This window comes from Hippopotamus amphibius, chromosome 6, assembly GCF_030028045.1.
Source record: "Hippopotamus amphibius kiboko isolate mHipAmp2 chromosome 6, mHipAmp2.hap2, whole genome shotgun sequence".
Taxonomy (NCBI): Eukaryota; Metazoa; Chordata; class Mammalia; order Artiodactyla; family Hippopotamidae; genus Hippopotamus; species Hippopotamus amphibius.
The window spans coordinates 110,044,336-110,071,945 of NC_080191.1; the positions used below are offsets into that span (position 1 = coordinate 110,044,336).

Below are 27,610 nucleotides of genomic sequence, written 5' to 3' on the forward strand. Positions count from 1 at the left end.
AGAAATGCAAGACAGGAAGCAGGACATCCCATAAGAGTAACACCAGCTTTTGAGTTTTCAGTTGATAGGGTTTTCACGTTCCCTTTCTAAATTTTATCTTCGCACAATGCTTTGAAGTAGTGGTAGTCGTTGTAGTAAGAGTGTTAATAGTCTTATTGTGAACACGAGGAAACGGAGGCTTTATTTACTGATCTGCCCAGCATCACACAGCCGGGGACTAGGAGACCCAGAATGTGAACCCAGGTCTCTCCACCCACATCAGTGTTTCAGACACAGATTGAGAGTCAGTGCGACTTAACACACACTGATGACCAAGGTGTTGCAGGACCTACAAGGATGCATAAGACAAGGCCTGACCCTCAGGGCATTGCACACCCACCTGACCCCTCACACTCCTTCCCAGCACACTATGCAGACACCAAGAAGGCCTGACTTGATGCAGTATTGCCACCAAGACTCACCCAGCCTCACTTGAAGTCTACCAGTGTTTCACCTTGGAGTAAGTTAGCAATCTCTCCGAGTCTTGGTTTTCACTTTAAAAAACTAACACTCCCAGGACCCCCTGGCAGGCCAGCGCATAAGACTCCGAGCTCTCCAATGCAGGGGGCCCGGGTTTGATCCCTGTTTGGGAAACTAGATCCCACAAGCCGAAACTAAGAATCTGCATGCCGCAACTAGAAAAGATCCTGCATGCTGCAATGAAGATCCCACGTGCCGCAACTGACTCAGCACAGACAAAATAAAATAATACAAATAATTAATTAATTAATTAATTTTAAAAACCTAAACTAAACACTCCCAACATATGATTCAGCAATCCCACTCCTCAGCATATATCCAGAGAAAACCATAAGTAGACAAGATACATGTACCTTAATGTTCATAGCAGCAGTATTTACAATAGCCTGGACATGGAAGTAACTGAAGTGTCCATCAAGAGATGAATTGATAAAGAAGATGTGGTACATATATACGATGGAATATTACTCAGCCATTAAAAAGGATGAAATTTTGCCATTTTCAGCAACATGGATGGACTTGGACTGTATTATGCTTAGTGAAACGTCAGACATAGAAAGACAAATATTGTATTATATCACTGATATGTTGAATCTAAAAAATTCAACCAGCTAATGAGTATAACAAAAAACAAACAGACAGATATAGAGAACAAGCCAGTGGTTACCAGTGAGAGAGAAGGGGGAGGGGCAGGGGAGGGAGAGGGGATTAAGAGGTACAAACTATTATGTATAAAATAGATAAGCTATAAGGATATATTATATAGCACAGGGAATACAGTCATTATTTTGTAATAACTTTTAAGGGCGTATAATCTATACAAATATTGAATCACTGTGCTGTACACCTGACACTATATATTGTAAATCAAGTATATTTCAACTTAAAAACAGAAGACCTTAGTTCAGTTGGAGAGAGAAATGTAAATAATAATCATAAGGAAGTCATTAAGTTACAATGAGGCCATTCGGGTGGACCATTCCACCGAAGGCTGGCCTTCCAAGAGAAGGATGAGGACACACAGAGGGTCACCAGGAAGCAAGAAGGTGGCCATCTGAAGCCAAGGAGAGAGGCCTCGTGGACCTCCAGCCTCCAAAACTCTGAGATAAGACATTTCTGTTGTTTAGGCCACAAGGTACGTGGTATTTTGTCAAGGCAGCCTGAGCAAAGGAATGCGAAGGGGAAAGCCTGAGCCGGAGGGAACCAGTGAAACCAGAACCTGCAGAGTCATGTGAAGCCCTCCCACCAGGAGCACTGCTGGAGGCACCTGGGCAGGTGTAAACATGCTGATTTGCCCCCGTTTCTGAGACCCAAACAGGGGTCACACAGGGGAGACTCAGCCCAGCCCTGTGGAACCCACTGTATTCTTATAGAAACTGTAATTATTTGCCAACATTGAAAAACAGATTTTACTCCATAATCACGTATATGGGAAAAGAATCTGAAAAAGAATAGGTGTATGAATACATATAACTGAATCACTTTGCTTACACCTGAAACTAACACGACATTGTAAATCAACAGTACTCTAATATAAACTTTAAAAATGTTTAAATGCTTATCAACTCCCCCCAAAAAAGAGGATTTCCGGTTTCTCTTGGAAAATTAGTAGAGCTGGCCACCCTGGCCCCACGTGCCTCCTGGGTAGAGGGCTAAGCCTTGGTTTCCATCTGAATCCCAGTTGTGGAAGCTGAGTTCTGTGAATAGCAGGTGGGAAAAGAGACATGCACATTCTATCATGACAGCGCTTTGGAATTTGGGGACTGGAAGTTTTTATGGTAATTTATGTCTTGTCATGACAGCAATTTATGTCGTTTGCAAAAGGAGTGTGATTCACCAGCTTGACTCTGTTCCTTGTGATTTACCGTGGAGGAAGTTGTATAATTGCCGTATCCAGAAGAGGTGGAAGCTTCCAATATCCAGGGTAGGGCTTTTAAAGTTTTTGTGATCTTAAACTGAGTTTTTATAGGTGTTTCTATTTCCGGAAGACATTGGAAATAGCTTTAAGTGTACACGTGTGTTCAAATTGCTTCTCACTTGACGCTCTCAGACACACATCGGCAGCTTGTAAATTCCCCCTTCGGTGTAATGAACACTCTGGCTATAATTTGCACATCAAACAGGAGGGCCCTGTTGCTCTAGCTGGGGGAGATCGATTGAATTTCTACGCTTTGGAGAACCTCACAACACTCCTGGTTGTTAAGGTTCTTTCTGTTGAATACATAATGTCTGGGACAGAATTAGCAACAGTTACTGCTTAGGTAGGAGTTGCTTTTCTTTCTTCCCAGGCACCGTGTGTGTTTGAAAGAGGATTCTCCCTGTGCCTGGGTTAGCGTAGGCGCTCAGAGAGGCTGCAGTCGCTCTTTCCTGGGCCCTGGGTGCTTGATCTCCACTTGAGGCAGCCGATTCTAGGAAAGGGGGCTGCCTGGCTGTTCACACCTGAATCTCACCTGTGTGAAGGCACAGCCTTCTGACTGGGGTGGGTCCCCCCCACCCCCCACCCCCCACCCCCCACCCCCAATCCTTCTCAATGACCCCCGTTGCACCCACGCCACCTCCACAGACGCCCCACACTACGGCTCCTCGGCTGTCCCCGAGGGAACATCCTTGCAGCTCCCTGGATTCATGCTTTCCTGTAGGAAGCCTCAGACTGGTCCAAGCAGGTCCAAGCCAAACTCGGTCAGGGTGATGGGGGATTCCCCGATCCAGCATTGCCCTGGGAGACTGCCCACCCACCACAGGAATGAGACCCGCCAGCCCTGCAGGAAGCGTGGCCTGGCATTGTTACTGACCAGCTGGCCTCCTTAATCAGCAGAAATTGATCAGAGGCTAGACAAGAAACTCAGGCAAGGCTTTATTGGGGTCCCTGCTGCAGCAGAGGGGAGTGAGCACAAGTAACAGTTTCCCTTGATCACTCTTCAGGGGGATCTGGCTCCTTACATGGGGGTGAGGGTGGGGGTGGGTCTAGGGTTCAGGCCAGAGGGATGGTTTAGGTGATCTGTCCATCCCTTTCATGCTGTTGAGTGCAGGGGACATGCACAGTACCCTGCCTTTGCTCTCGACCCCTTGCTTTTGCTCCTCGCTCTTCAGAAGAGGCAGTTGGTCTCTTTGGTCTTTTTGTATCTTGTTGTCCATAATTTGCTCCCACTGCAGCATGCACACTGTTATTTTCAGTCCCTTATAGTTTCTTTGTATTTTGTTGCTCGAGGAGATGTTTGTCCAGGTGCAATGATTGCAGCAAAGGGTCCCAGGTCCCAAGTCCCAGCCTGTCTCATCATAAATGGGGTGAAGGACCCAGAAGGGAAGTAGCAGAGACGTCTGTGATGCCCCCTGCAACAGGAGACCTCACGGTGGGTTTTCAAGGCCACCATTATGGCTCAACCCAAATAGGGTTTGAACTAGGTGGGCATCTCTTGGCATCAGGGCTGGGTTTGCTGCTATGCTGGGGGTACCCCTTCACAGCCTAGAGGTGTTGCAGCCACTGCAGCATCTGCATTCAGCAGGGCGAGGATGAGATGCAATATTTCCAACAAGGATGCACAAACTTTCCCAGCAGCCTGGCAGCCGCCTTCTATTACATCTTGTTGACCAGAGCTGGGGCCACCCCTGTTAGGGGACTTAGAGAGAAAGAAGTCAGGTCAGCCCCCACCGCTGGCGCTTCAACTCCATGCAGACTCAGTGTGGGGCAGTTCAACCTGGACCCCGCTATGCCTCCAACAGCATCTTCCCCAGTGCCTCGGGCAGTCACCTCTCAGGGACTGAGGTGGCCTGGAAGGCTTCCTAAATAGCTCAGCCTGGTGAGCCATTCCATACAAATGACATAGTTCATCACTCCCACCCAGAAGAGCATTTACATTTTCTTTGGGGGCTGAACTGTATAATTGGAACAGAAGTAACTTTGGCTGTTTTTCCCCCTACCAGTAGCTCTCAGTGTCCTGTTGTACACCCCTCCCAGTGACCTTGTGGGTGACGGAGATGTTATTACAGGCATTGGGGCCTTTCTCCATTGCCCCCTGCTGTGTAGCAGCTGTAGGATTGGGGTGTGGAAGCCAGATCCTTCAGGGGTCCCGACTGATCCAAGCAAATCAGAGTAATCTCATCCCCTTGGCAGTGACGGGTTCAGAAATGGGCTTATGACCAATTTGTCTCAGTGGGATTCAGGGGCAGATTCCTGGGGCTTCTGGAATTCTTGTTTTCCTTAAGCTAGAGACAAAGCCCCAGGAAAAGCTGTTTTCTATCTTCAGCTGGATGTGAACAAGAAAAACCAGGAGGCCTGATTGCTCTGGCTGGCATCCTGGGACTCCGAGAGGAACCCCATTGGAATGAAATCAGCACTGTGGACAGCAGTGTAGAGTCAGAAAGACCCCGGTCCTTGAGGACAGCACGGAGGTATCCTCCAGCTGCCCTGAAGCCTTGCAGTCTGCAGACTCCCTGGTGCATGAGCCCGTCAACTTTCTTACGCTTAAAGTCAATTTGGTTGGATTTTCTGTTACACTGAAAGTATCCAGCTGCTCCAAATGTGATGCCCATTTTAGGGATGAGGAAGCTGATATCCAAAGGGGTTAAGTAACTTGCCCAAGGTTGCAGAGCCTGTGAGGCTGAGCTGGGCTGGGAACCAAGGTCTGACTCTTGGCTCCACACCCTGCAATTAATCTGGCTTTTCACTGGGATCGCTGATTCACATATTTCAAATGCTGTAAGAACAGCTCAGACACACCAAACTTACTCAAAAACTTGTCTTTGACTTTTCATGCTTCCTCCTTGAGTTCAGAGCTGGGCCATTTCCTGTGGAACCAGGTTCTTCAGAGCATCAGTATACTTTCACAAATCACACTCAAGCCAAATCCGGCAGATTTATTACTAGCTTTCAGGGTGACATCAGTACTTTCCCCCTGTTTTTTAAAATAGGTGGTAATGATGACTGCATAAGACAAATACACGCTGGGTAGTGGCTTCCAATATTATCTTATCACAGTTGACAAATGTCCCCTACCTGTGGGAAGGGTGTGAGTGGGGAGTAGATGCTGAACATCCGTGAATTCTCATGCTTTGGATGAAAGGATGTGAATGCAGCAGTATGATCAACCAAAGTCAAGACCTTTTTCTCAAACAACTTAAGATCTGAGACCTGGACGGAATTGGGAGGGCAGCTGTCCTAGTCTCCCACCCGTGATGGCCGGAACCCTTCCAAGACCCCATGACCAACCCCCTGGAAACACTCCAGGTGAGGACAGCCTTCTCTATCCTGATCAGGAAGCTTCTGATATTGTACTGACTCCACATGTACGTTTTGTTATAAGCAACGTCGCTGTTCTTCAGAGCATAATGGATACCAGCTCATACCAAGACAAATGGTGATAAATCCTTTGTCATTTCCACTCCCAAGAAGATGTTATGATGAGCCACCAGGGAATGCCCCCCCACCAACAAGGTGACCAAACCCGTTACCCCTTTGCCCCCAACTAACTTGAGATAGAAATGGATACACAACCTGTCTGTGAATTGGACGTAGGCAAGGGGTCACTTCAAGGTTTTGTTTGGCTCAGAGGTGACCTTTGAGAGGAAGGGATGGCTTTGTTTTTCATTCACATTCATTGTTTTCCAAAGCACAGATGTGTTTGGTGTTAAGAGTTCAATCATGGACCAGCAGTCTCCCACCATATTCTCCTGGTCTCTAAAGATGCTCTTCAGAGGCAACCGTTTTCAAATCTTCTAGCTACTTCTTCTGCTGTTTATACTTCAATTCCTCATCATGTGTTGATATTATTTTTTTTAACAATTCCTTTTATTTATTTGTTTATTTTTATTTATTTATTATTTATTTATTTATGGCTGCATTGGGTCTTCACTGCTGCATGCAGGCTTTCTCTAGTTGCAGGGAGCAGGGGCTACTCTTCTTTGCAGTGTGTGGGTTTCTCAGTGTGGTGGCTTCTTTTGTTGCAGAGCACAGGCTCTAGGCGCAAGGGCTTCAGTAGCTGCAACATGCAGGCTCAGTAGTTGTAGTGTGTGGGCTTAGTTCCACCACGGCATGTGGGAGCTTCCAGGACCAGGGATCGAACCCGTGTCCCCTGCATTGGCAGATGGACTCTTAACCACGGCGCCACCAGGGAAGTCCGATATTGTTATGTCTTGATTTTTCCATTTTAGATATCATCTATTTTTTTCCTTAGTGCAGAAAATGAGGATTTAGCGTGCTCACACCTCCCTTCCCCCCCACCCCACCCCCCACTCACACTCAGCTGCTCCTTCTCCTGGCTTCCGGACTTAGTGACATCACAAGTTTGGGTTGAGTCAACATTCAGTATTTACATTTTGATGACAAGGTACATCTTGTTCACCGCAGAGCCATACAACAAAATCCAGAAGGCATAATGAAGTATAAGATGCCCTCACAGCCAGGGAGAACTTGAGTGTGGTCCACAGTGCTCTCTGCAGTGTTCCAGACAGCACCCCAACTGTGGGAAAGGGCTGTCCTGTGTTTGCACAGATCCAGACCAGACCAGCTCCTGAGGTGGCAGGTGGGGTTTCCTTCCTGAGGAGGGTGGCAGCAGGAGGGTTTGTGCAGAGGCCAAGTAAAGAGAAGAAGTGAAGGGTGAACCTAAGGCAGCAGAACAATGCCATCAACTCCCCTCCACCCACGTGGAAACTTGCGGAAGGGTTTGAGTTTTTTCCCTTTTCCCTTGGGCCCTGGGAACACTCATACGAAGTATCCTGTTTAAATGCTTTTCTCCTTTGAGGCAGTTCTCTCCAGTTATGCATGACCCTTCAGTGATTCACTGACGACCTTGGGTTTGTTAGGCATTGATCTTGTAGGGGGAACAAGGGGGAGGCAGTAGGGGAGCCCCACATAGCAGCTTTCTCTAGAGTGTTCTCTGGACGCACTGGTCCAGTCCCATCACCGCTCCGTGGTGGCCCCTTTTGCCCGCTGCTCCTGCCCTGGGGAGGGGGCCCTCAGTGGGAGTCGGGGGTCCCAGGAGCACTGGGGGGGCGCCACTGCCTGGGGGGAAGGGAAAGCTTATGCTTGTCTGCCTTCACTTGGATAAAACAGTCAAGGGGATATTGTTTTTAAAATAAATGTTAAATGAACTTATTTACAAAACAGAAACAGGCTCACAGACAAAGAAAACAAATGTATGGTTACCAAAGGGGAAAGGGCGCCAGGGATAAATTAGGAGTTTGAGATTAACAGATACAAACTACTGTATATAAAATAAGCAACAAGGTCCTACTGTTTAGCATGGGGAACTATACTCAATATTTGTAATAAACTACAATGGAAAAGAATATCTATATATGTGAAATTAACACAACATTGTAAATCAACTATACTTCAATTAAAAAATTAAAATACCATATGATAGCCCTTATATGTGGAATCGAAAACAGGATACAGGTGAACCTACCTGCAAAGCAGAAACAGACACACAGACATAGAGAACAGACTGATGGCTGCCAAGGGGGAGGGAGGATGGGGGAAAGATGGACTGGGAGGTTGAGGTTAGTAGATGCAAATTGTTGTTACATAGAATGGATAAACAACAAGGTCCTACTGTATAGCACAGAAAACTATATTCAATATCCTAGGACAAACCATAATGGAAAAGAATATAAAGAAGAATATATATATAACCGAGTCACTTTGCTGTACAGCAGAAATTAACACAACATTGTAAATCAACTATATTTCAGTAAAAAAAATAAAATAAAAAATTAATGTTGCTACTCTCCCAAGGAATTAGGAATTCGAATTCAAACTTAAGTTTCTCTAATGTCTACCAGATAAAGTAGAATCAATCTTTAAGAGGTCTTCACTTACTAAATCTCCCCATATGTGTTTGTATAATGGGATGCAGTCTCTGTGTCTATCATTTTTATTTCTGCCCTAAGAAATTCTCCTTACTGTTCCTGAGTTTTTAGCTCCCAGTCCCTTCATGGGGAAATAGAAATTGATAGAGATTGAATTATAAGTTCTAGTCCAAGAGTTATTTTTCAAGAGAGGAGTTGGACCCAGGAAAGCCTCACTGCCTTTTTTTCCCCTTTCTATTAATGGAAATGCACAAATTACCTAAAAAACAAAAACCCCAAAAACAAGCACCTGAGCGTCCTTTTACATTTTCAAACACTCAGCTTCAGTTCCTAATCAACAAAAGCCCTCCACCTCCGAAACTCACAGTTACTTTTCTAAGCAGTTTCCTTAGAGCGGTTCCCTTTTAGCTGCTTTCTTTTATGGGTCTGTAACCTGTGAAGATTCAGTTATGCAAAGGAGGTTACAAGTGCTGTCTTCAAAGGAGGGGAAAGCCAGAAGTGGATGTGAAAAAAAGGCATTTGGGCCATGGGGGATGTTTCTTGAGAAAGCTGACCTTCCTCTGTCTTCATGCGAGATCAGTGTGCCTCTGTTCAGACTCAGAGCTTACCCTTTGCAATTAATTGGGCTCGACCAAAACTCAGCCAGTGGCAGAGAGAATCAAATCTTAGATGCAATTTTAGGCCATGTGATCAGCATAGCTAACCAGAGGATTTTGTGGCCTGCAAAGGGGCTTTTACAGACCTTGAAAATTTGGATCCTTAGAACAACGGCATGGTGACAAGAAGAGTGGAGAATATTTACTGATAGCTGACTCTGTGTCACGCCCCAGCTACATGCCTTCCATGATTAACTCATGTGGTCCACAGAATTGGTCCTCCTAGTATTGGCATCCTCTCTGATGACCTTGGAGAAGAAGACTGAGGTCACGTGACTGATAAGTGGCTGAGCCGGGATCTGAACCCAGGATCCATGCTCCAGGGTCTGCAGTCTCAACCACTACTGGGGGATCCTCCTCCCTCCCCATCCCAGGGAGTGGGCATCCTGTTCATTTTACAATTTGGAAAACACAGACCCACAGCCTAGCTCATAGAAGTCCACACAGCGAGCGAGGGGTAGGAAAAAAGAGGTAAAATTCACCGGTCTAGTTCCAAGGCAGTGTCCTCCACACATCAGATCACCTTCCTCTGCGACCCTGCTTACCAGGCAAACCTGGGATGGACCAGTTTGTCTTTCTGACAGACTGGGATTAGGACACACTCACCTCAGGCATAGAAATTAAGGGATCTTAAAACAAAACAACAACAACAACAAAAATCTCCATCATCAAACAATAGCTATGAAATATTTTTTAAAATCAAACTTAATACAAAAACCCATGATGATCAAATATCAAACATCTAAATAAAGACCATCTCAGTGCTGTCCCACATTCTTTTTCTGGCCTTCCTCCAATTCAGGCAATTCTTATTCATTCCAATTCCTTCATGCCTTGCTCTTGAAGAAATACTTGAAAGTCTTGAGATGTAAATCATTTATTCCAGGGATATTTATGTTTAATACCTCAGGTGTGAAGGAATTCAATTAAGTGAGAATTGCCAGCACTGGGGAAAGGGCTTGAAAAGGACTTGGGACAGGACTGAGCCTTATCTTTTATTTAAATGTTTGACTTTGCGTTCATCGTGGATTTCGGTATTAATTTTGATTTTTTAAAATATTATTTGAGGGACTTCCCTGGCAGTCCAATGGTTAAGACTTCACCTTCCAATGCAGCGGGTGCAGGTTCGATCCCTGGTCGGGCAGCTAAGATCCCACTTGCCTCATGGAGCTAAGATCCCACATGCCTCACATGACACAGAAGCAATACTATAACAAATTCAATAAAGACTTTAAAAATGGTCCACATCAAAACAAATCTTTTACATATATATATATATATATATATATATATATATATATATATATATATAATTTGATGACTGAGTTTTTGGCAACCCCTTAAATTTTGTTTGCATTTAATACAGGGCCACCTGGAAACCAGTGAAGATAAGCTATTTTCAAAACCAGAGGAATAACCCTAATGTAAAGTTTCAAACAGGGTGGTCGGAAGGTAGCGGGTCCCCTGAGGGAGGTGTCCAAGGTTTCTTGTCCGCTCTGACTGGCTCCCACAGGTGACTACACAACCTCGCAGGACAACTCTGTGGATGAATATGTGAGGACTCAGAGAAGTTCATTAAGGTTGCTCAAGGCCAAACAGGAAAGCACGCAGTGAGCCAGGATCTGAATCCGATTTTTCTCTTCATTGCAACGCCCTGGATGCTGGTCTCTCTGCGGTGAATCAAGAGCAAACAGGAGAGAGCGCGGCAGTGGTGCGCAGGGGTGCACAGACTAGTCAATATGTCACCAAATTCCATTCTGTGGCTATTCAAAGGACGAAAACCCAAAAGAGACCAGCGCTGCGGGAGCAAATAGTACATAAAATACTTTTGAAGCAGTATCTTAAGATCGTTTTTTTCAACTTTATTGAGGTACACAAACTACACACATTCAAGTGTAAAATGTGGTCAGTTTGGGGACAAGTAGACACCTGTCCCACACCAAGATAACATTTTTGTCATCCCCCAAAATTTTCCTTGTGCTGTTTTGTCATCCATCCCTCCGTCCACCCCTGACACCAGGCAACCGCTGATCTGCTTTCTGTTGCTGTGACTATGTTTGCATTTTCTAGTATTTTTAATAAATAAATTCATACAGTATTGGGAGTTCCCTGGTGGTCAAGCGGTTAGGATTCCAGGCTTTCACTGCCATGGCCCAGGTTCAATCCCTGGTCAGGGAACTGAGATCCTGCGAGCCATGTGGCCAGTAAATAAATAAATACATTTATACAGTATGAATGACTTTTTCTTTGGCTTTTGTTTGGTTTTATTTCCTCAGAGTAATTGTTTTGAGATTTATCCATGCCGTCGCAAGTATCAACAGTTCATGCCTTTTTATTGCTGAGTAATATCTGTCATATGGATGTACAGTTTTTTATCCAGTCACCTGCTGATGTTTGTTTCCGGTATCTTAAATTTTTTATATACATAAATAATAGATTTTTAGATACTTGAACCTGCTTAAAAATCTTTTGTTCTTCCTGAACTCCTGATCACCCTGATACGGCAGGGAAGTGCTACGTGTCCCCAGGAACACAGAAAATGCACTTCCTGGCCCCTGTGTACACAGATAGGGCCTTAAAGCTAGTTTTGGCCAATGTGGTATGAGCAGAGGAGATGAGAATTGTTTCCCGGTGGAGGCAGCACCGCCTCCGTGCAAGTGCCAGTTTCTTTCTACCCTTTTGGCAGGGAGAGTGGAAGCTATGATTAGCTAGTATAACCACTGGATAGAACAGGTGGGGCCCCAGAGTCACCAGATGGAGGCAGCAGCCTTGAAGAGCCACGAGACCTGCAGTGGACTTCATGTCCCAGAGAAATAACCTCTCTTGTGAGGCAGGGCTGTTTGTTACTGCAGCAAAAGCCTCGTCTTTCCTGACTAACACACTTTAGCTTAGCAAACCCTCTCTTTACAGACAAACAAAGAGACAGTCCAGCCAAAACTTCTACCCAGGCTGAATGGAGTCCAGTTTAATGAGGTTTTTACTATTTAGACTTGTCTAAGACATCTACTAATATCATACCAGTACAGACCACCTTGCCCTTTGGTGCATGGGAAAGAAATGTAAATATTCAGAAGAGGAGCCTGGGGAGAGGTAATAAAGGAAGGAAAGGGGAAAAAAGTGTGACTATCATGTACCTGCAACTCACCTACATTAATTTATTTGTCACAATTCTGAGCAGATATTTATAGTCCCATTTGTGCAAAGGAAAAAACTGAAACACAAGCGGTTCCTCAGATACACAGCTGGTAGGTGGCAGTTTCAGAATTAAAATCTACATCTGCCGAACTCCCAGCTGCCTCACTGCTTGTCCTGTCAGATTGGGAAATGCAGAAAGACGTGAGACAAACCTCCTCCCAGCCCCTGCCACCCCCTGCTACGTGCCAAGGCCAGTTAGCAGTGGTCTAAGGTGGACACTCAAGCAGAAGTTTCTGGACAGTTGGCCACGGCAGCCAAAACCCACGCAGCCTGAGCCAAGTAGACACAGTGAGGGGGTGTAGACAGAGAGGGCCAGGAGTCAGAGCTCGAGGTCCAGACCTGCCTCTATCCTGGGGGTTTTGTGGCCTCAGGCAGAGTCAGTTAACTCGTCAGAGCCTTGAGTTCCAGTTTGAAGCAGGCACGATCTATAGGAAGCAGACAGGAAACCCAGAAGTGCTGCGCAAGGGCAGGCTTGTCCCAGGCTCTCTGGACACAGCCTGGGTGACATTTACAGGCAGACACGATGCTATCACCAAAGGAGGCCCTGCTCTCTGTGCCTTTCCCTTTCTAAGTACACCTTGTGGAGACCTCAGGACTCCAACTGTTCTTAGTAAGAAAGCACTTGGGAGAAACCTACCAGTTCAGGACCCTCTGAGACCAAGAACCACTTCATTCTAAGACTTGCCCTCTGAAGAGTTTTGTCTCCTGGTGAAACTTCCCTCTCAAAGAGTATGGGCGGGCGTTCCCGGGGGAGGGGGATGCCAAGTCGGGGGAGCCCTTACAGACCCTGAGGGGTTGCCCATTTCTGCAGGTGGGGCACCCTCAGAGGTGGGGAGGAAGAGTTCCTTTTTCTCAGCCACAAAAAGATCCCACCTCCTCTGCTCGGGGTGGGGCTGGGGATGGGGGGTCCCAGCCCAGGGTAGAGGAGCTGAGCTAAATATGTCACAGTCAGAAACTGAACATCTTGCATTTACGGGCATCAAGCCACAGCTATATTATATAGTATTAAAGAGATGAAATTGCTGCCTTAGTAGGTTAGAACAGTCGCACCTACTATATTTTATCACTTGACAGGTTCCAGGAAGAAGGGTGTGCTCGTGGTAACTTTTAATATTTCTTTCCCCATTCTTCCTTGTTTTTCTTTTTTCTTTAAAAGCATTGGGTATGATCAAAGAGACATGCAATAAACATGCACCCGTTAAGTTTCATCTTCTTAATAAATAAAATGTAATTTTTTGCAGATTAGGTAATAGAACTCTGCTAAGAGCTGGGAGTGGGAAAAGGCATTTGCCCTTAGCAATTATCCTTTTCTCAGGGAGAAAAATCATTAAAGAAGACCGTTAGGGGGAATTCCCTGGTGGTCCAGTGGTTAGGACTCCACACTTTCACTGCCAAGGGCGCAGGTTCAATCCCTGGTCAAGGAATTAAGATCCCACAAGCTGTGTGGCGCAGCCAAAAAAAAAATCTTGCTAGGATACTCATATCACACAATCTGAAAAAATTTTGAGAAACTAAAATTAAGCATCACCCTCTATTCAATATACTGTAACAACCTACACAGGAAATGAATCTGAAAAAGAGTGAATATATATAAGTATATAAATACTTATATATAATATATATATAAGTATATATATAACTGAATCACTATACTGTACACCTGAAGCTAACACAGCATCATAAATCAACTAAAATTAAAACTTAAAAAATAAATAAATAAAATTAAGCATCACCTCCTCTAAAGAAACCCCACTCCGAACGATGTGTATGATAGAACTAAACATATTTAATTACATGCTAAAGGCCCTAGTCTCTGGATTTTATTATTGGGTGTTATCTTCCATAGAAACAAATCACTGGTCAATGACAAATGTACTGAAGCGTAAAATACGTGATTGAGGCTGTGACTATTCACGTGTGGTTTCTGAACCACACTGCCTGCACCCTGATGGGCTCATGTTTCCTGCCTTTCACTCCATCCTCCATGGTGCTTCTAAGCTCAGCAAGTATGTAGTTAGCATATCCACGTCCTTAATACCAAGTTCTTGTATCTGTTGTATATCTGAGTCCTTGGCTATGACCAGACAGTTGGATCCCTGGGTCCTTTAAAGGAAAGGTCTTGTTCACAGAACCCAGCACTGGCAGCCAGCGGGCACTTGAAGATGCTGGAGTGGATGCTGGGGCGTTAGTGGATCCACCCAGCCTCGCTGGAAGTCAGCATAAAAGAATTGTAAGTCAAAACTAATGACATTTTAAGAAGCTCTGAGGTCAAATAAATAGTAGAAGAATTTTATACGAGCTGTTGTAAAAACTATGGTCAGAAACTCCTAGGGGTAAAGAAACATGAGTTTAGGCCTAGACTCAATTACTCTGTGGAAAAGAAGGGAGAGAGAGAAACTTGGTGAAACCATTTGCTGCCCACAGAGTGTAGGAAGCAAAGCTCTTCCTTCCTGGAATAAACAACCGTTCATTAACATGTGAGCTTGTGATGACCACATACCCGTCTGGCACAGAAGCACAGAAGGGCCTTTGGGCTCTAGGACCCAACTTCTTTTCTCCCCTCCAATCGATTTTTTAATAACTTAAAATTCTAGAGCTATTCTAAATCCTGCCAGGCAAGCCTCAAACTTGATCTTCATGGCTCAAAGTTCCATAGTTCTACATAACACTTTCTAGTACAATTTTTTACAATAAACAGTAACAACACTACTTTACCCATCACCTAGAAGGAACAAACTAATGCTGACCCTTGTCATTAAATAATTAAAAGCAACAGAACAAACATTACAGATAAAAGGAAAGCCCCCTCCTTGGTCCCCGCCCTCCCCACACAGCGCACGATCACAGGTTAGCCTGTGCGCTCTGGCTCTGCTTCTATTCTCTCACTGCGTGGACGTGCCTTATGGCAACCGGGGCGCGGTGCCGCTGTGTCATCCCTTACAGGGATCCCACCTCCTGCTGGGAGTTGCTGTTTTCACTCACCACAGAGCCCCGGTGACGATGTGAACACAGGCCTGTGTGTCCCCCGCCCCCTCCCCCTCCCCCTCCCCCACCTCCCCTACCTCCCCTCATGTACCCCACCCCATCTCCCTCTTCCCCCTCCCCCGGAAGTTCCCCGCTGTAGTTAGTTCCAAAGTGATGGCCGTTCAGGTGGTTTCCAATTTATCCATATTTCAAAGATGCTGCGATTTCCCAGATTTGGTTGGATTCAGCTTCTCAGGGTATGACCCAATGGCTCTCTCTGCTAAGCCCTGCACAGACTTACACTCCCTCCAGCCCAGCCCGAACACGTCGGCCTTCCCACCCACCCTCGCTTGGTTTTGTCAGACTTTTTGATTTCCGCTAACCCAGTGGGAAGTCTTTGGGGTTTAACCTTCGTTTCCCTGCTGATGAGAGGCTGAACATACACTCGCCTGGGATGTTGTCCATCCCGATATCCTCTTAAAGGCACTGTTTGTCCCTGTCCTTTGCTATTTTTCTACTGGGTTGTCTTTTTCTTATGAATTTATAGTTCTTTGCATATTCTGAATATATTCCTGCATCTGTTTTTATTTGTTGCAAATATCTCCTAGCCTGCCATCAGCCTTTTAACACTTTTATGATGTCTGCTCTAGTACAGATGTTTTTCATTTCAATGAACTCAGATGTATCCACTTTTTCATTTGAGTTCTGCTTTCTTGTGTGTCATCTCTAAGAAATCTTTGCCTGTCCCTAAGGTTATACAAATATTTTTAAGCTTTGTTTTTCACATATAGGTTTTCAGTCCCATCAGGATGGGTGAGATAGAGATCTATTTTTTTTTTCATTTCCATTTTTTCTGTTGGGATAAACAGCTGTTCTAATATCCCTGATTTGTAGGGCCACTGCTATCACGTCTCAAGCCCCTAATATATTTAGGATGGTTTCTGGGCTCTTTATCTAGTACCATTTTCTGTGTCTTCTTCCTACCTTTTCCACCCAGTTAATCTACGTGGCTGCCAGGATATAGTAAGTCTGTGAAGTGGTTATTTGATTCACTTAGAATTTACATGGAGGGACTTCCTTGGCAGTCCAGTGGTTAGGACTCAGCGCTTTCACTGCAGTGGCCCTGGATTCAGTCCCTGGTGGGGGAACTAAGATCCCACAAGCTGCGCAGTGCAGCCAAAAAATAAAAATAAAAATACAGCCACAAAACAAAACCAAAAAACAAACAAAATGAACCAAGAAAGAATTTACATGGGAAGCCATCGGTAATTTTTTTGACTTGGAAAGAGCCCTGGTGAAGGGAGGGCTACACTGCTCTTTGGGTGGAGTTTGGTAAATGTCAAATAAAACGAAGAATTAGAGTTGGGGGGTAGGAGGAAAGAACTCGAGTTAGTCAAGCACCTAAAATGTGCCAGGTGTGCTGATTATCTCATTTCCTCTTCTCAACAGCACTTTGAAATTAATTTCTCCTCGTTTTCTAGATGAGGAAACAGGAGACCCAGAGTTGTTCCATGACTTGCTCCGAGTCACACTGTGAGTGAGAAACAGAACTGGGGCTCACACTTCAGCCTGTCTCCAGAGACCTTCACCCCTCTGCTTTGCTACAAAGATGAAAGAAGATGCAGCTGGAGCAGGCCATCTCAGCCAGAAGTCCCCTCGCCCCAGTCACATGACCATCTGAGCTCCAGGCTGGGACCAGACCGTGACTGCATACCAGGCCACTCACACACGTGACCTGGTTACCTTATACCAGCCCTGCCAAGGAGGAACGGTGACTCTACCATCGCAGACGAGAAGCCTGAGCGGCAGAGAGCGCACGCATTCTCCTAAACTCACTCTGCCACTGAGACGTAGCGATACTACAGGGCGGCCGGTGGCCTGCATGCCTTCACGTACATTAGAGAGAAAAGGCGGCTCCTGGCACTTCCCCACCCCCACCCTGGGTAGATACAGCCCGATGGAGGGGGCTTGGCCAGCAGACTCAGCCCCAAGCCCCTGCCCAGGTGCCCTGTGCAGCCCCAGATGGGAACACGAAGTGGTCTGACTCCAAGACTTGTTCTGTTTCTCCTCCATCCCATCGTCTTAGACGAATGCTTCACCAGCTTTTCTGGTTCCAGATGGTTTGGTTGAGGCAAAAGACCCCGAAGACCCAAGCATTTCAACTTCCCAATGGAGCAGCAACTAGGTAACAGCAAGACATTGTTATTTACCTGCCGATGTGTCTTATTTAGCTGGAGCTGTGCTTAATTCATGTTGGAACCATAATGCATACTAGGTCATAAAATCTCTTTGTTAGGAAAAAAGTAAGTCAAAGTAGTGATGCCAAACGTTGTCATAGCCAGACCTGTTAGGACTAAGAGAGTTCTCTGCTCAAGCATAAATTACAAGTACGTGGTCTTAGTGGTACATAAAAATAAAAGCCATTGAAAGGAGTCAAATTTTTGGATTAACTCACAACAACTAGAGATCTCACTTTGAGAATGATTTTTTCCCCCTGAAAACAGTTTTTTTAATTGAGGTATAATTAATATATAACATTGTATTATAACTGAATCATTTTGCTGTATACCTGAATAAAATAAAATATAAAATTAAAAATTTTTTAAAGAAAAAAACCTCACATTTTATTACTTTCAGGTGTACAATGTAAAGATGCAGTATTTATATATACTGTGAAATGGTCACCAGTGTTTAGTTACCATCTGTCAGCATACAAAGTTACAAATTTCTGTGTGTGTGTGTGTGTGTGTGTGTGTGTGTGAGAGAGAGAGAGAGAGAGACAGAGACAGAGACAGAGACAGAGAGAGAACTATTAGGATTTACTCCCTTGGCAACAAGAACCACTTCCTTAAAAGAAAAGTCAGATTACATTGGATTTCTCAATTCCCAGCAGAATCCCTACTTTGGGAATATGCAGGAGCTTTTGCTACCAACGGCATCCCTGAGCGACTCCCCACTCTTTCTAGAGGTGGATGAGTCTCTGAACTGCGTCCACAAGAGAGTCACTTGTCTAGAATCACAAACTGCAAACAGAAGTCTGAAATGACAGCAGCACCTCACGTATGTAGAAGGAGATCATCTGAATACAGAACTGCAGAGGTCTGTGAGCATCAGAATCGAATTATCCTAGAAGGCACGATAAAACAGTTGTTATAACCGTGCCAGAAATATGATAAGCTAGGAGGAGTGGAAACAAATGACTTTATTGAGTTCAAGAGGGGAAAAATGGATTCCACGTGTCCCAAATCCAGACATTGTTCTCAAAAGACCATGTTTAATAGCCGAATGAAGCAAAGAACAAAATGATGCCCTTCAGGGAGAAATGGAGAAGCTGGAACCAATCACTGGCTGCTTTGCATTCATGACTCTTCCTGACCGAACAGCCATTGGCTTAGACTTAATCGAGTTAAGACATTTGCTACCCGGTTCACTTTTTACCTGGACTCTTGTCAGCCTCCTTAGCTAATTTCTTCAGTTCAATACCTGTCCTCCAGGCAATCCTTTAATGAAAAAGACAGTAAAGTGATGAACTTTGCTTTAGCCTTGTGGGCAAAGAAGTGACAATTTCATTTGCTTTTTGGAAAAAGGACCCTCCTCTGCCTTTGCTGCCGTCCCCACGGTAACCAGGAAGGCAGCCTGCAGCCCCTGGGGTCAGTGATGCAGACATCAGTGATGCAGACATTTCTGCATCACCAGATTCAGTCCCCAGCCATCCCTTCTTTTCAGGCTGAGTACCACAGATTTCTCTCTCAGCAACAAACGGCCCCTTTTCTGGTTCTCCATTTGCTACTGCTGGTTTTCCTCCTGTTGCATTTTCCAGCTCAGTCTGTGTCCCAGCTGTGTTCCCAACGATACCTCCAATCTTGAAGGGACTTGGCACCTGTAGCTCATGTCACCGATATGCTACGAATCAAGCTTGTTAAAGCTGTTTCCCTGGAGATTAATACGGTCTCATCCCACAGGCAAAAGCTCTGCATCTTCGCTGTCTTCACCTGTTTTAGGTAAACCAGCCAAAGTTCCAGATCGGCTTTGACTGAAGAGCCTGGAATTGGTTGCCAGCAATGAGTGCTGACATTTGGCATTTCTATTAGCCAGAATAGGGGAGAAAAGATCTCCTTTTACCTTGCCCCTTCCCCTGAACCCCCGACTCACCAAAAACAAAAAAGAAGTAAAATCTGATTCATCTCGAGTCATGCAGGCAACTAGCAATTTTACTGTTTTGGCTAAAGAAATCCTCCCGTTACACGGTAAACAGGCCAAATAAAGAAACCATCCACCTTGCCAAGTTCACTCACCCTGAGTTTGTTGGCAAGACTTATCTGATGTGTAACAATAGAATTTCAACATTGGAAGAGATTTCAACAGTCCCATAGTCCAAGCATCCAATGGTGTTCCAATGTCCTCCGTGCACCAGTGGCCCCAATACTGGCTGCACATCAGAGTAACTAAAGGCACTTATTCAAAATGACCATCACTTGGCCTCCCCCCACCACCCTGCGAGACTCTGATTCTGTAGGCTTGGGGTGGACCTGTTTATTTTGATTAACATCCAGGTGATTTTTGGTACAGCAACTCCACCGGACAGGGTTCCAGGACCACCACACAGTGGGGCCATGGTGGGGGACTCAATCAAGTGTCAGGAGCCACCCTGGGTCTCCTCCAGCAGCTGACCCTCCCTGCCTTCCAAACTAGCCGACTTTGGGCAGCTCTGACTGCTGAACATTCTTCCTCCATCTCAGAGGAAACGTTTCTTCTTCCAGCTTCTTCCTGCTGATTCTACTTCTGTTACCGAGTCCAAGCGCGTTCTGCTCGCCCCACGACAAGCCAGTAAATCGGGAGATGAGACGCTGGAGCAAGGAACAGCGACTTTATTTGGAAAGCTGGGAATCCGAGAAGATGGGGGACTAGTGTCCCAAGAACCATCCTACCCAAGTCAGAATTCAGGCTTGCTTTATACTGGAAGGGGAGGGGATGTGATTGGTTGTCACAAACTTCTTGGTGTCAGAATCCTTTGTTCTTGTAGCTGCTCATGTAGGTCAGGTCACAGTGTTCCTGTCAAGCTCCAATAAGACAAATATTATTCTCTGTTCTGCAACTTTTTATCTCTATGTGAATAGCAAGTATTATACCCTTAAAGGTCGGAGATTTGAGACTGGGCCATCCTGTATACTTCAGGCTTTAGGCAACATTCTTAACTGGAAGCAAAAGCAATAGAATACAAAGGTTAAAGTAAAAGAAACAGATCCAATGTGGAGTCAGTTTCGTTCTTGCCAATCACACTACTACCCCGTGGAGCTGCACGGACCCGTCTGACCACTGGTGAGCCTTCGGCTATTTGAAGATGGCGCTCATGGTCTGTCCTGGGATCTTGCCTCCAAACTTCTGTAAGTGGTTCCTGTGCAGCTTGGATCCAACCTCCTTCTCTTCCTCTTGAGGGTGGACCTACCTTCGGGCTTTCGAATTCAATAAACCTAAATTTTCCACGGTCCTTCCTCTCCTAGCTGGTGGTTGGGGCGTGGCATTTAGCCTGTGGGAGCCTCCACATAGTCCTCTGTGGGATGGGGATGAGACAGCTGGTCACACAGCTGGCTTTGGGGGCCAGTGCAGAGCCGGCCACATGGCAGGTCTCCACGGCAGGCGCCTTCCACCTCCTGGTTTGTGCATCTTTCTCTCAAGTGCAGTGGTTTAAGCAGCACCATTAAATAGAAATGTCCTGTGAGCCACAAATGTCATTTTTCACACATGTAATTTTAAGCTTTCTAGTAATCACATTAAAAAAGTAAACAGAAATAGTCACATTCTTTTTAATAATATATCCTATTAAGAAACAACCTAGGACTTCCTAGGTGGCACAGTGGTTAAGAATCCACCTGCCAATGCAGGGGACACGGGTTCGATCCCTGCCCCAGGAAGATACCACATGCTGCGGAGCACCTAAGCCTGTGAGCCACAACTATTGAGCCCATGTACCACAACTACTGAAGCCCGGAGCGCCTAGAGACTGTGCTCCACAACAAGAGAAGCCACCAAAATGAGGAGCCCACGTACCAAAAGGAAGAGTAGCCACCCTCCCCACCACTCACCACAACCAGAGAAAGCCCATGTGCAGCAATGAAGACCCAATGCAGCAAATAAATTTTAAAATATAATAAATAAAATAAAATAAAATTGTAAAAAAAACACCTAAATGTCCCTTGACAGATGAATAGATAAAAAGGATGTGGTACATATATATATGGAATATTAGCCATAAAAAAGAATGAAATAATGCCATTTGCAGCAACATGCTTGGAAATTGAGATTATCATATCAAGTGAAGGAAGTGAGACAGAGAAAGACAAATATCATATGATATCACTCATATTTGGAATCTAAAATATGACACAGATGAACTTATCTATGAAATAGAAACAGACTCATAGATATAGAGAACAGACTTGTGGTTGCCAGAGAGAGTGGGTAGTAGGGGAGTAATGAATTGGGAGGTTGGGATTAGCAGATGCAAACTATTATATATAGGATGGATAAATGACAAGGTCCTACTGTATAGCACAGGGAACTATATTCAATATCATATGATTAAACCATAATGGAAAAGAATATGAAAAAGAATGTATATATTTAACCGAATCGCTTTGCTATACAGCAGAAATTAACACACATCGTACATCAACTATACTTCAATAAAATAAAATTTAAAAAATAATACAACCTATTTAACCCAACTTATCTAAAATATCATTTCAACATGCAATCAATAATGAGATATTTTACATTCTTTTTTTCACCCTAAATCTTGAAAATCCAGTATGTGCTTTACTCTTCCTGCAAATTTCAGTTTGGACTAGCCTCGCTTCAGGTGCTCAAGGGTGACGTGTTGGATGGTGCAGGTTTAAAGCAATAATTGTTCTTAAACTATGCAGTAGCCCTTTCCCTCTCAGAAGCCTCCCTTCTGAGGCTCTTGCCCTTGGAAAGTTCTTCAGTCTCCGAAAATTAGTCTCAGGTCAAAAGCACAGCTCCTGTCCCATGTCTGCATTGTTAAATCCTAGGATAGCCATTCAGTATTCAGTCATCACTCTTTGAGCACCAACTAAGCTAAGAATTGGGGGACACTGGTTCCTGCCTTCAGGGAGTTTGAATCTAGTTATGATATATACCCACAGAGCTATAAAAATCAAGGCAGAATTATTATGTACATAAAACATAACTATATTGAGGAGACATTTCATTGTCTTAACTGCTGAAAATAGAATCCCTCTCGGAGTTGTTTGCACCACTGCTGTGTAAACCCCTCCCCTGCTTCACCCACGTCTACAGATGTCAGACGTGAATCACTCTTTTTCTTTGGCTACATGCGGGTTGAGGGTATTCAAAGAAATGGCTGGGCTGATGCAGCACCCATAGAGCTGTGTGCTGTGAGGGGGGAGTCCGGGGAAGAGGTGATGGGGAGAATGTGCCCACATCCCATACCCCTTACACTGCCCGAGACAGGCACAATGCACAAATCTCATGGAAGGCTTTAGAATTTCAGGGGATGGGACAAGGACTGAGCTGGTCACACCTAGGCCAGTGGTTCTCAAGTTTTGCTGGTCATTAGACTCACCTGGAAAGTTGCCAGAAGTCCCAAATTAATTAAATCAGAATTTCCAGGGGTAGGATCCAAGCTTCAGGATGTTTTTTTTTTCTTCCAGTTTTACTGAGATTTAATTGACACACAGCACTGTTTAAGTTTAAGGTGCACAGCATCCTGATGTGACTTACATACATCACGAAAGGATGACCAAAAGAAGTTTAATGAACATCCATCATCTCATATAAATATAACATGAAAGAAATAGAAAAAAATATTTTTTCTTGTGATGAGAGCTCTGAGGATTTACTCTCTTAATAACTCTCATGTATACCCTACAGCAGGGTTAACTATATTCATGCAATGTATATTACATCCTAGTACATATTTATCTTATAAATGGGAGTTGGTACATTTTGATGGCTTTCATCCAATTTCCCCTCCTCCTACCTGGATAACCACAAATCTGATCTCTTCCTATGAGTTTGTTTTTGAAGTGTAATTGACCTACAACCCTATGTTAGTTTCAGCTACAAAACATAGTGATTCAACATTTTTATGCAGTTTTAAATGATCACCATGATGTCTAGTTACATGTCATCATACAAAGATATTACATAGTTACTGACTCTATTCCCCATGCTGTGCACTTCATACCTGTGACATTTATTTTGCAACTGGAAGTCTATATCTCTTAATCTCCCTCACCTATTTCTTTCCTCCCATACCCAACTACCCTCTGGCAACCCACCTGTTTGTTCTCTGTATCTATGATTCTGTTTCTGTTTTGTGATGTGTGTTCATTTGTCTTGTTTTTGAGATTCCACATATATGTGAAATTATACAGTATTTTCCTTTCTTTGTCTGACTTATTTCACTTAGCATAATACCCTCTAGGTCTATCCATGTTGTCGCAGACGGCAAGATTTTATTATTTTTATGACTGACTAATATTAGGCTTCAGGATATTTTAAAACACCCCAAGGGATTCCAGGGCAGCAGAAGTTAAGGACCAGTGATCTTAACGGAGTGCTTCTCAAACTTTAACATGTGTACAAAGAATCAGGGAATCTTAACTTGCAGATCCTGATTCCACAGGTCTAAAGTGGGGCTAAGATTCTGCATTTCTATGTGATACCTATTCTGCTGGTCTACAAAATAGCAAGGTTGAGATTTCAAGGAGCCAGGAGACTTTGCTTACCATGGGGTTATGTGATGCTCTCTGAGGCTTTAGAGGCTGGGAAGTGTACTTCCAGCTGGGAGGACAGGTCTCAGGCAGAGGAAACAGTAAAGCTGGAGCAAGAGCACAGGTGGGAAGGGCAGGGGTGCCTTTCAACAGGAAAACAACCATTTCTTGTCCCCACAAAGAGTCCCCCCACCCCACCCCAGCCCCAAAAGGCGTAAGTGTGGGAAAAGTGGTTCCCTGTGAAGGGTAGAAGCTGGAAAGACAACCAAAAGCAAATTCCAAGCTGAGAGTAGGTCTGGAATTCAGGCTTGAGCTGCCCTGGAAAGCATATGAGGTTTTGACATGAAGTGCAGCTTTCTGGAAACATCTAGTGATTTATCTGTGCAACTAAATAGCTAAAGATAGAAATACACCCAGGCAGTTATGCAGTGAAGGCTTTGCAAACAAAGGACATTGGGATGTGAAAATAGATTGACTAAGTAGAGCCGGATAGGTTTTGAAAAATCCTGAAGTTCTGACTTCAGCGGATGTGCCTGGGTTGGGGCGGGGGAGAAACTGGCAAACCCAGAGTAGCAAAAATACCCAACACCTACTTTTGCGGGAAAGAAACATGTAAATTTCCCTCTCTCATCTCCTGTTACATTATGGCTATATGCCAGATCCAAAATCCTCAGCTAATGCGTCCAAGCAATTGCACAGGCTTCCCAATTAAAGCCAAATATCTTGTTTTATTTTCCCCCAATTCCCCTGAATATCAGCACCCCGCCTTCATGCCTTTGAGCGCTTTAGGATTAGAACATGTCATCTGGTTCCTGATCCTTTCCGCCACCAGCCCTCCACGCTGGCTGTCCTCTCTCATTCCATCAGATCCTGAGCACACAAACCAGAGCCCAGGTCCATCCTCCCAGCCCTCCTGATGTTGAAAGGCAGGTGCAGGCTTTCCATAAAGCTGCTGTGGGTAACCTTGACCCACAGAGCTTGCTTCCCCACTCCCTGCCCCACAGTCGTTTATGCCTGATTTATATACGGCACCGTCTTCATCTTTGACTTTGCAGTTGCTTTGGGTGGCCATCATCTGAACTCCATTCCCAACTCTGGGGCAGTTCTCCCCCATATGTGTCCACCTCCCATCATAGCCAAAACCAAAGAGCAGATTCTACATGCCTTCCTGCCTCAACCATGTGTTTGTTGACACTTAGCTAAATTTGGCAAATAGGATGCTCCCTGCCAAGACTTTGAATCTGGAGACAGGAAACAGAGAAGCAGAGCGAGGGAAATGTCCTTTCAAAAAGTTCCTTTTCTGCGTAAGTCAATCAGGGCCAGTTCCCATGTTTTACAGGGTCAAGATGTTCAAGGTGGTACCCAAAACGCAGGCAGGGACGCAGTCCCAGAGTCCGTGTGGTTGGGTAATCTACACCATTCCGCACTTCCTCACACCAGGATCACTCACCATGCAGGTTTTGCTAGGACTCAGGGAGTTCCCAGGATGTGGGACTTTCAGAGCTAAATCTGGGGTGTGCTTGGCAAAGCTGGGTGGTTGGTCAGCCTCGCGTGAGCCAGCGGACATAAAAGAGTTTTGGTGTCCACTTAGCTGCAAGTAACAGGATTCATGAATAGGTCCTAGAAAAAAGCAGGATCCCAGGAACGCCCTCTGCAGAGGGAGCCTGCTGAAATCAAAGGAAATGCTCAGTGATTTTATGAGAGTGACTCATTCAAAGTGTTTTGATGTGAGCAGAGGTGAATTTACCAGGAAGCAGGCTTCAGAGGGGGCCTCGTCCGGCCCAGGGAGGCCCTGGAAGCGGCACAGTGAATATTCACAAGATTGTATGTTTTTTTAATTCTACAAAAATAAGGTTTTTTTTTTTAACCACAATAGATTAAGATGCCTATCTCTTTCCTTTCTGACTTCCCCTCCTGTCAAGCGGTGAGGAATGGAGAGACCAAGGGCATTTTCAGAAATTCTGCTAAGGGGACATGAAGCTTAGAATACAGTTCATTTGGGTACACTGGGATGTATTATATCTCTGTAGTCACTGCCACTTCCTTGGATAATTAAGCTGTTGCTGGCTGAGCTGGTGTGAGAAATGCACAAACCTAACCTTGAGTGTTTAGTCCGATGTCCACAAAAGGTGCTTCTTCAACACACAGGAAAGCAGTGCTGAGTTATCTATAACTTCAAAGCCTGAGAGTGGGTTAATAGAAAACTCTGAAAAGGATGGGGACTGCTTTGAAAAGACAAGTGTGGCGCTCTGAAGAAAGAGAGAGCTGGGGCCGTAAACTACTTCTCTCCGCACAAAGAGGAGCTTTGGAGAGCAGACACAGTCCTGTCTCTGATGCTTTCTCTTGGACTTGAATTGGTCGAACTCGAACTTGTTTTTAGTTGGGATAGATAGCAGGTTTGGGAGCCTAAGGATCTAATAGGGACATAGGGGCTATTTAAGTGTGAGAAAAATTTTAAGGAGGAATTACATCAATTCAGAAATAGACTCACGACATGGAAAACAAAGTTTTGGTTACCAATGGGGAAAGGTGGGGGAGGGGATAAATTAGGAGTCTGGGATTAACATGTACACCCTGCTGTATATAAGATAGGTAAACCACAAGGACCTACTCTATCGCACAGGGAACTCTACTCAATATCTTGTAATAACCTATAATGGGAAAGAATCTGAAAAAGAATATATATGCATATACATACATACAGCTGAATCACTGCTGTATGCTTGAAGCTAGCGAAGCATTGTAAATTATATTTCAATTTTAAGAAGGTGCTAGATTAATGATGTCAGATATTGTATTAGAAGGGAGAGGATGGAGCAGTGAAGAAGGGGAGATCAGCTTTCTCCCCCATACCCAGTACACCTTGGCATAGCTAAGAAAAACAGCACTTAGCACGTTTTGGGGTTTTGCCCCTGGGAACTCATCAAAGGCAAGGTCTTGATAATGTTTATATCAGCAGCACCCAGCAGAGGGCCTGGACCCCAGAGTAGGCTCTCCAGAAATGTTTGCTGAATTTCAGTCAAGCATCATGCAGGATCTTTGACCCGTCCGACACCCAGTGCCCTGCCGCTGACCAAAGGGTAATAACAAGAAAGTGCTCTCCTAAGAAAAGGTGGATGTAGAAAACCAGCGGATGGGATTCTGGGACCACAGAGCCTTTCCCCTCCACTCCCAGTGCCTGGCTGAGGCTGGGGGCTCTGTGGTTGCAGTAGAGGTGATGGGAGCAGGACCTCCTGGTCCCCTGTATAGAAGCCAAAAGAAGAGTAAAAAGTGTTGTGAGGAGAACAAGCAAAAGAGGGGAAGGAAAACAACTGCACTGATTTGGAACCCTGTATGTCATCACACGTGTGCATTTAAGTGCTACTGTACATAATGAGGTCAACGCAAATCAATTTTTCCAAGCTCTTAGAGCAGTGATCCTTAATGGGTAGGTGGCAGCGCTTTGGTACCAAGAACCCTTTCCAGGTGCACCACCCAGTTTTAATGTATAAAAGCAGTCTGGGCTGCAGCTGAGGACAGATGCTGTCATGAAATATCTCTTCCAGGTGAGACACTGAGCAGGGGGGCTCAGAGGAGGGGGCTCAGAGCTGGGCACCCTGACTTCGAGTAAACAAAGAATGGAGTTCCCTGGCGTTGGGAACACTCGGTCCAGTGAGCGTGTGTGTAAGAAGACACTGCGAGGGAGTGAGAAGCTCTGAAGCACCCCCCAGCCAA

General features: G+C 44.9%; 1 protein-coding gene across 1 annotated transcript in view; it reads left to right on the plus strand.

Moving 5' to 3' along the window:
• Positions 1–17,045, plus strand: part of LOC130856019 (ubiquitin-conjugating enzyme E2 E2) — a 429,172-nt gene extending 412,127 nt beyond the window's left edge. The window contains exon 6 of the mRNA XM_057740184.1: positions 16,622–17,045. Coding sequence (XP_057596167.1) covers positions 16,622–16,677 — 56 coding nt within the window. The 3' untranslated portion in view covers positions 16,678–17,045. The remainder of the gene's footprint in view (positions 1–16,621) is intronic.
• The last annotated feature ends 10,565 nt before the right edge of the window (positions 17,046–27,610 follow it).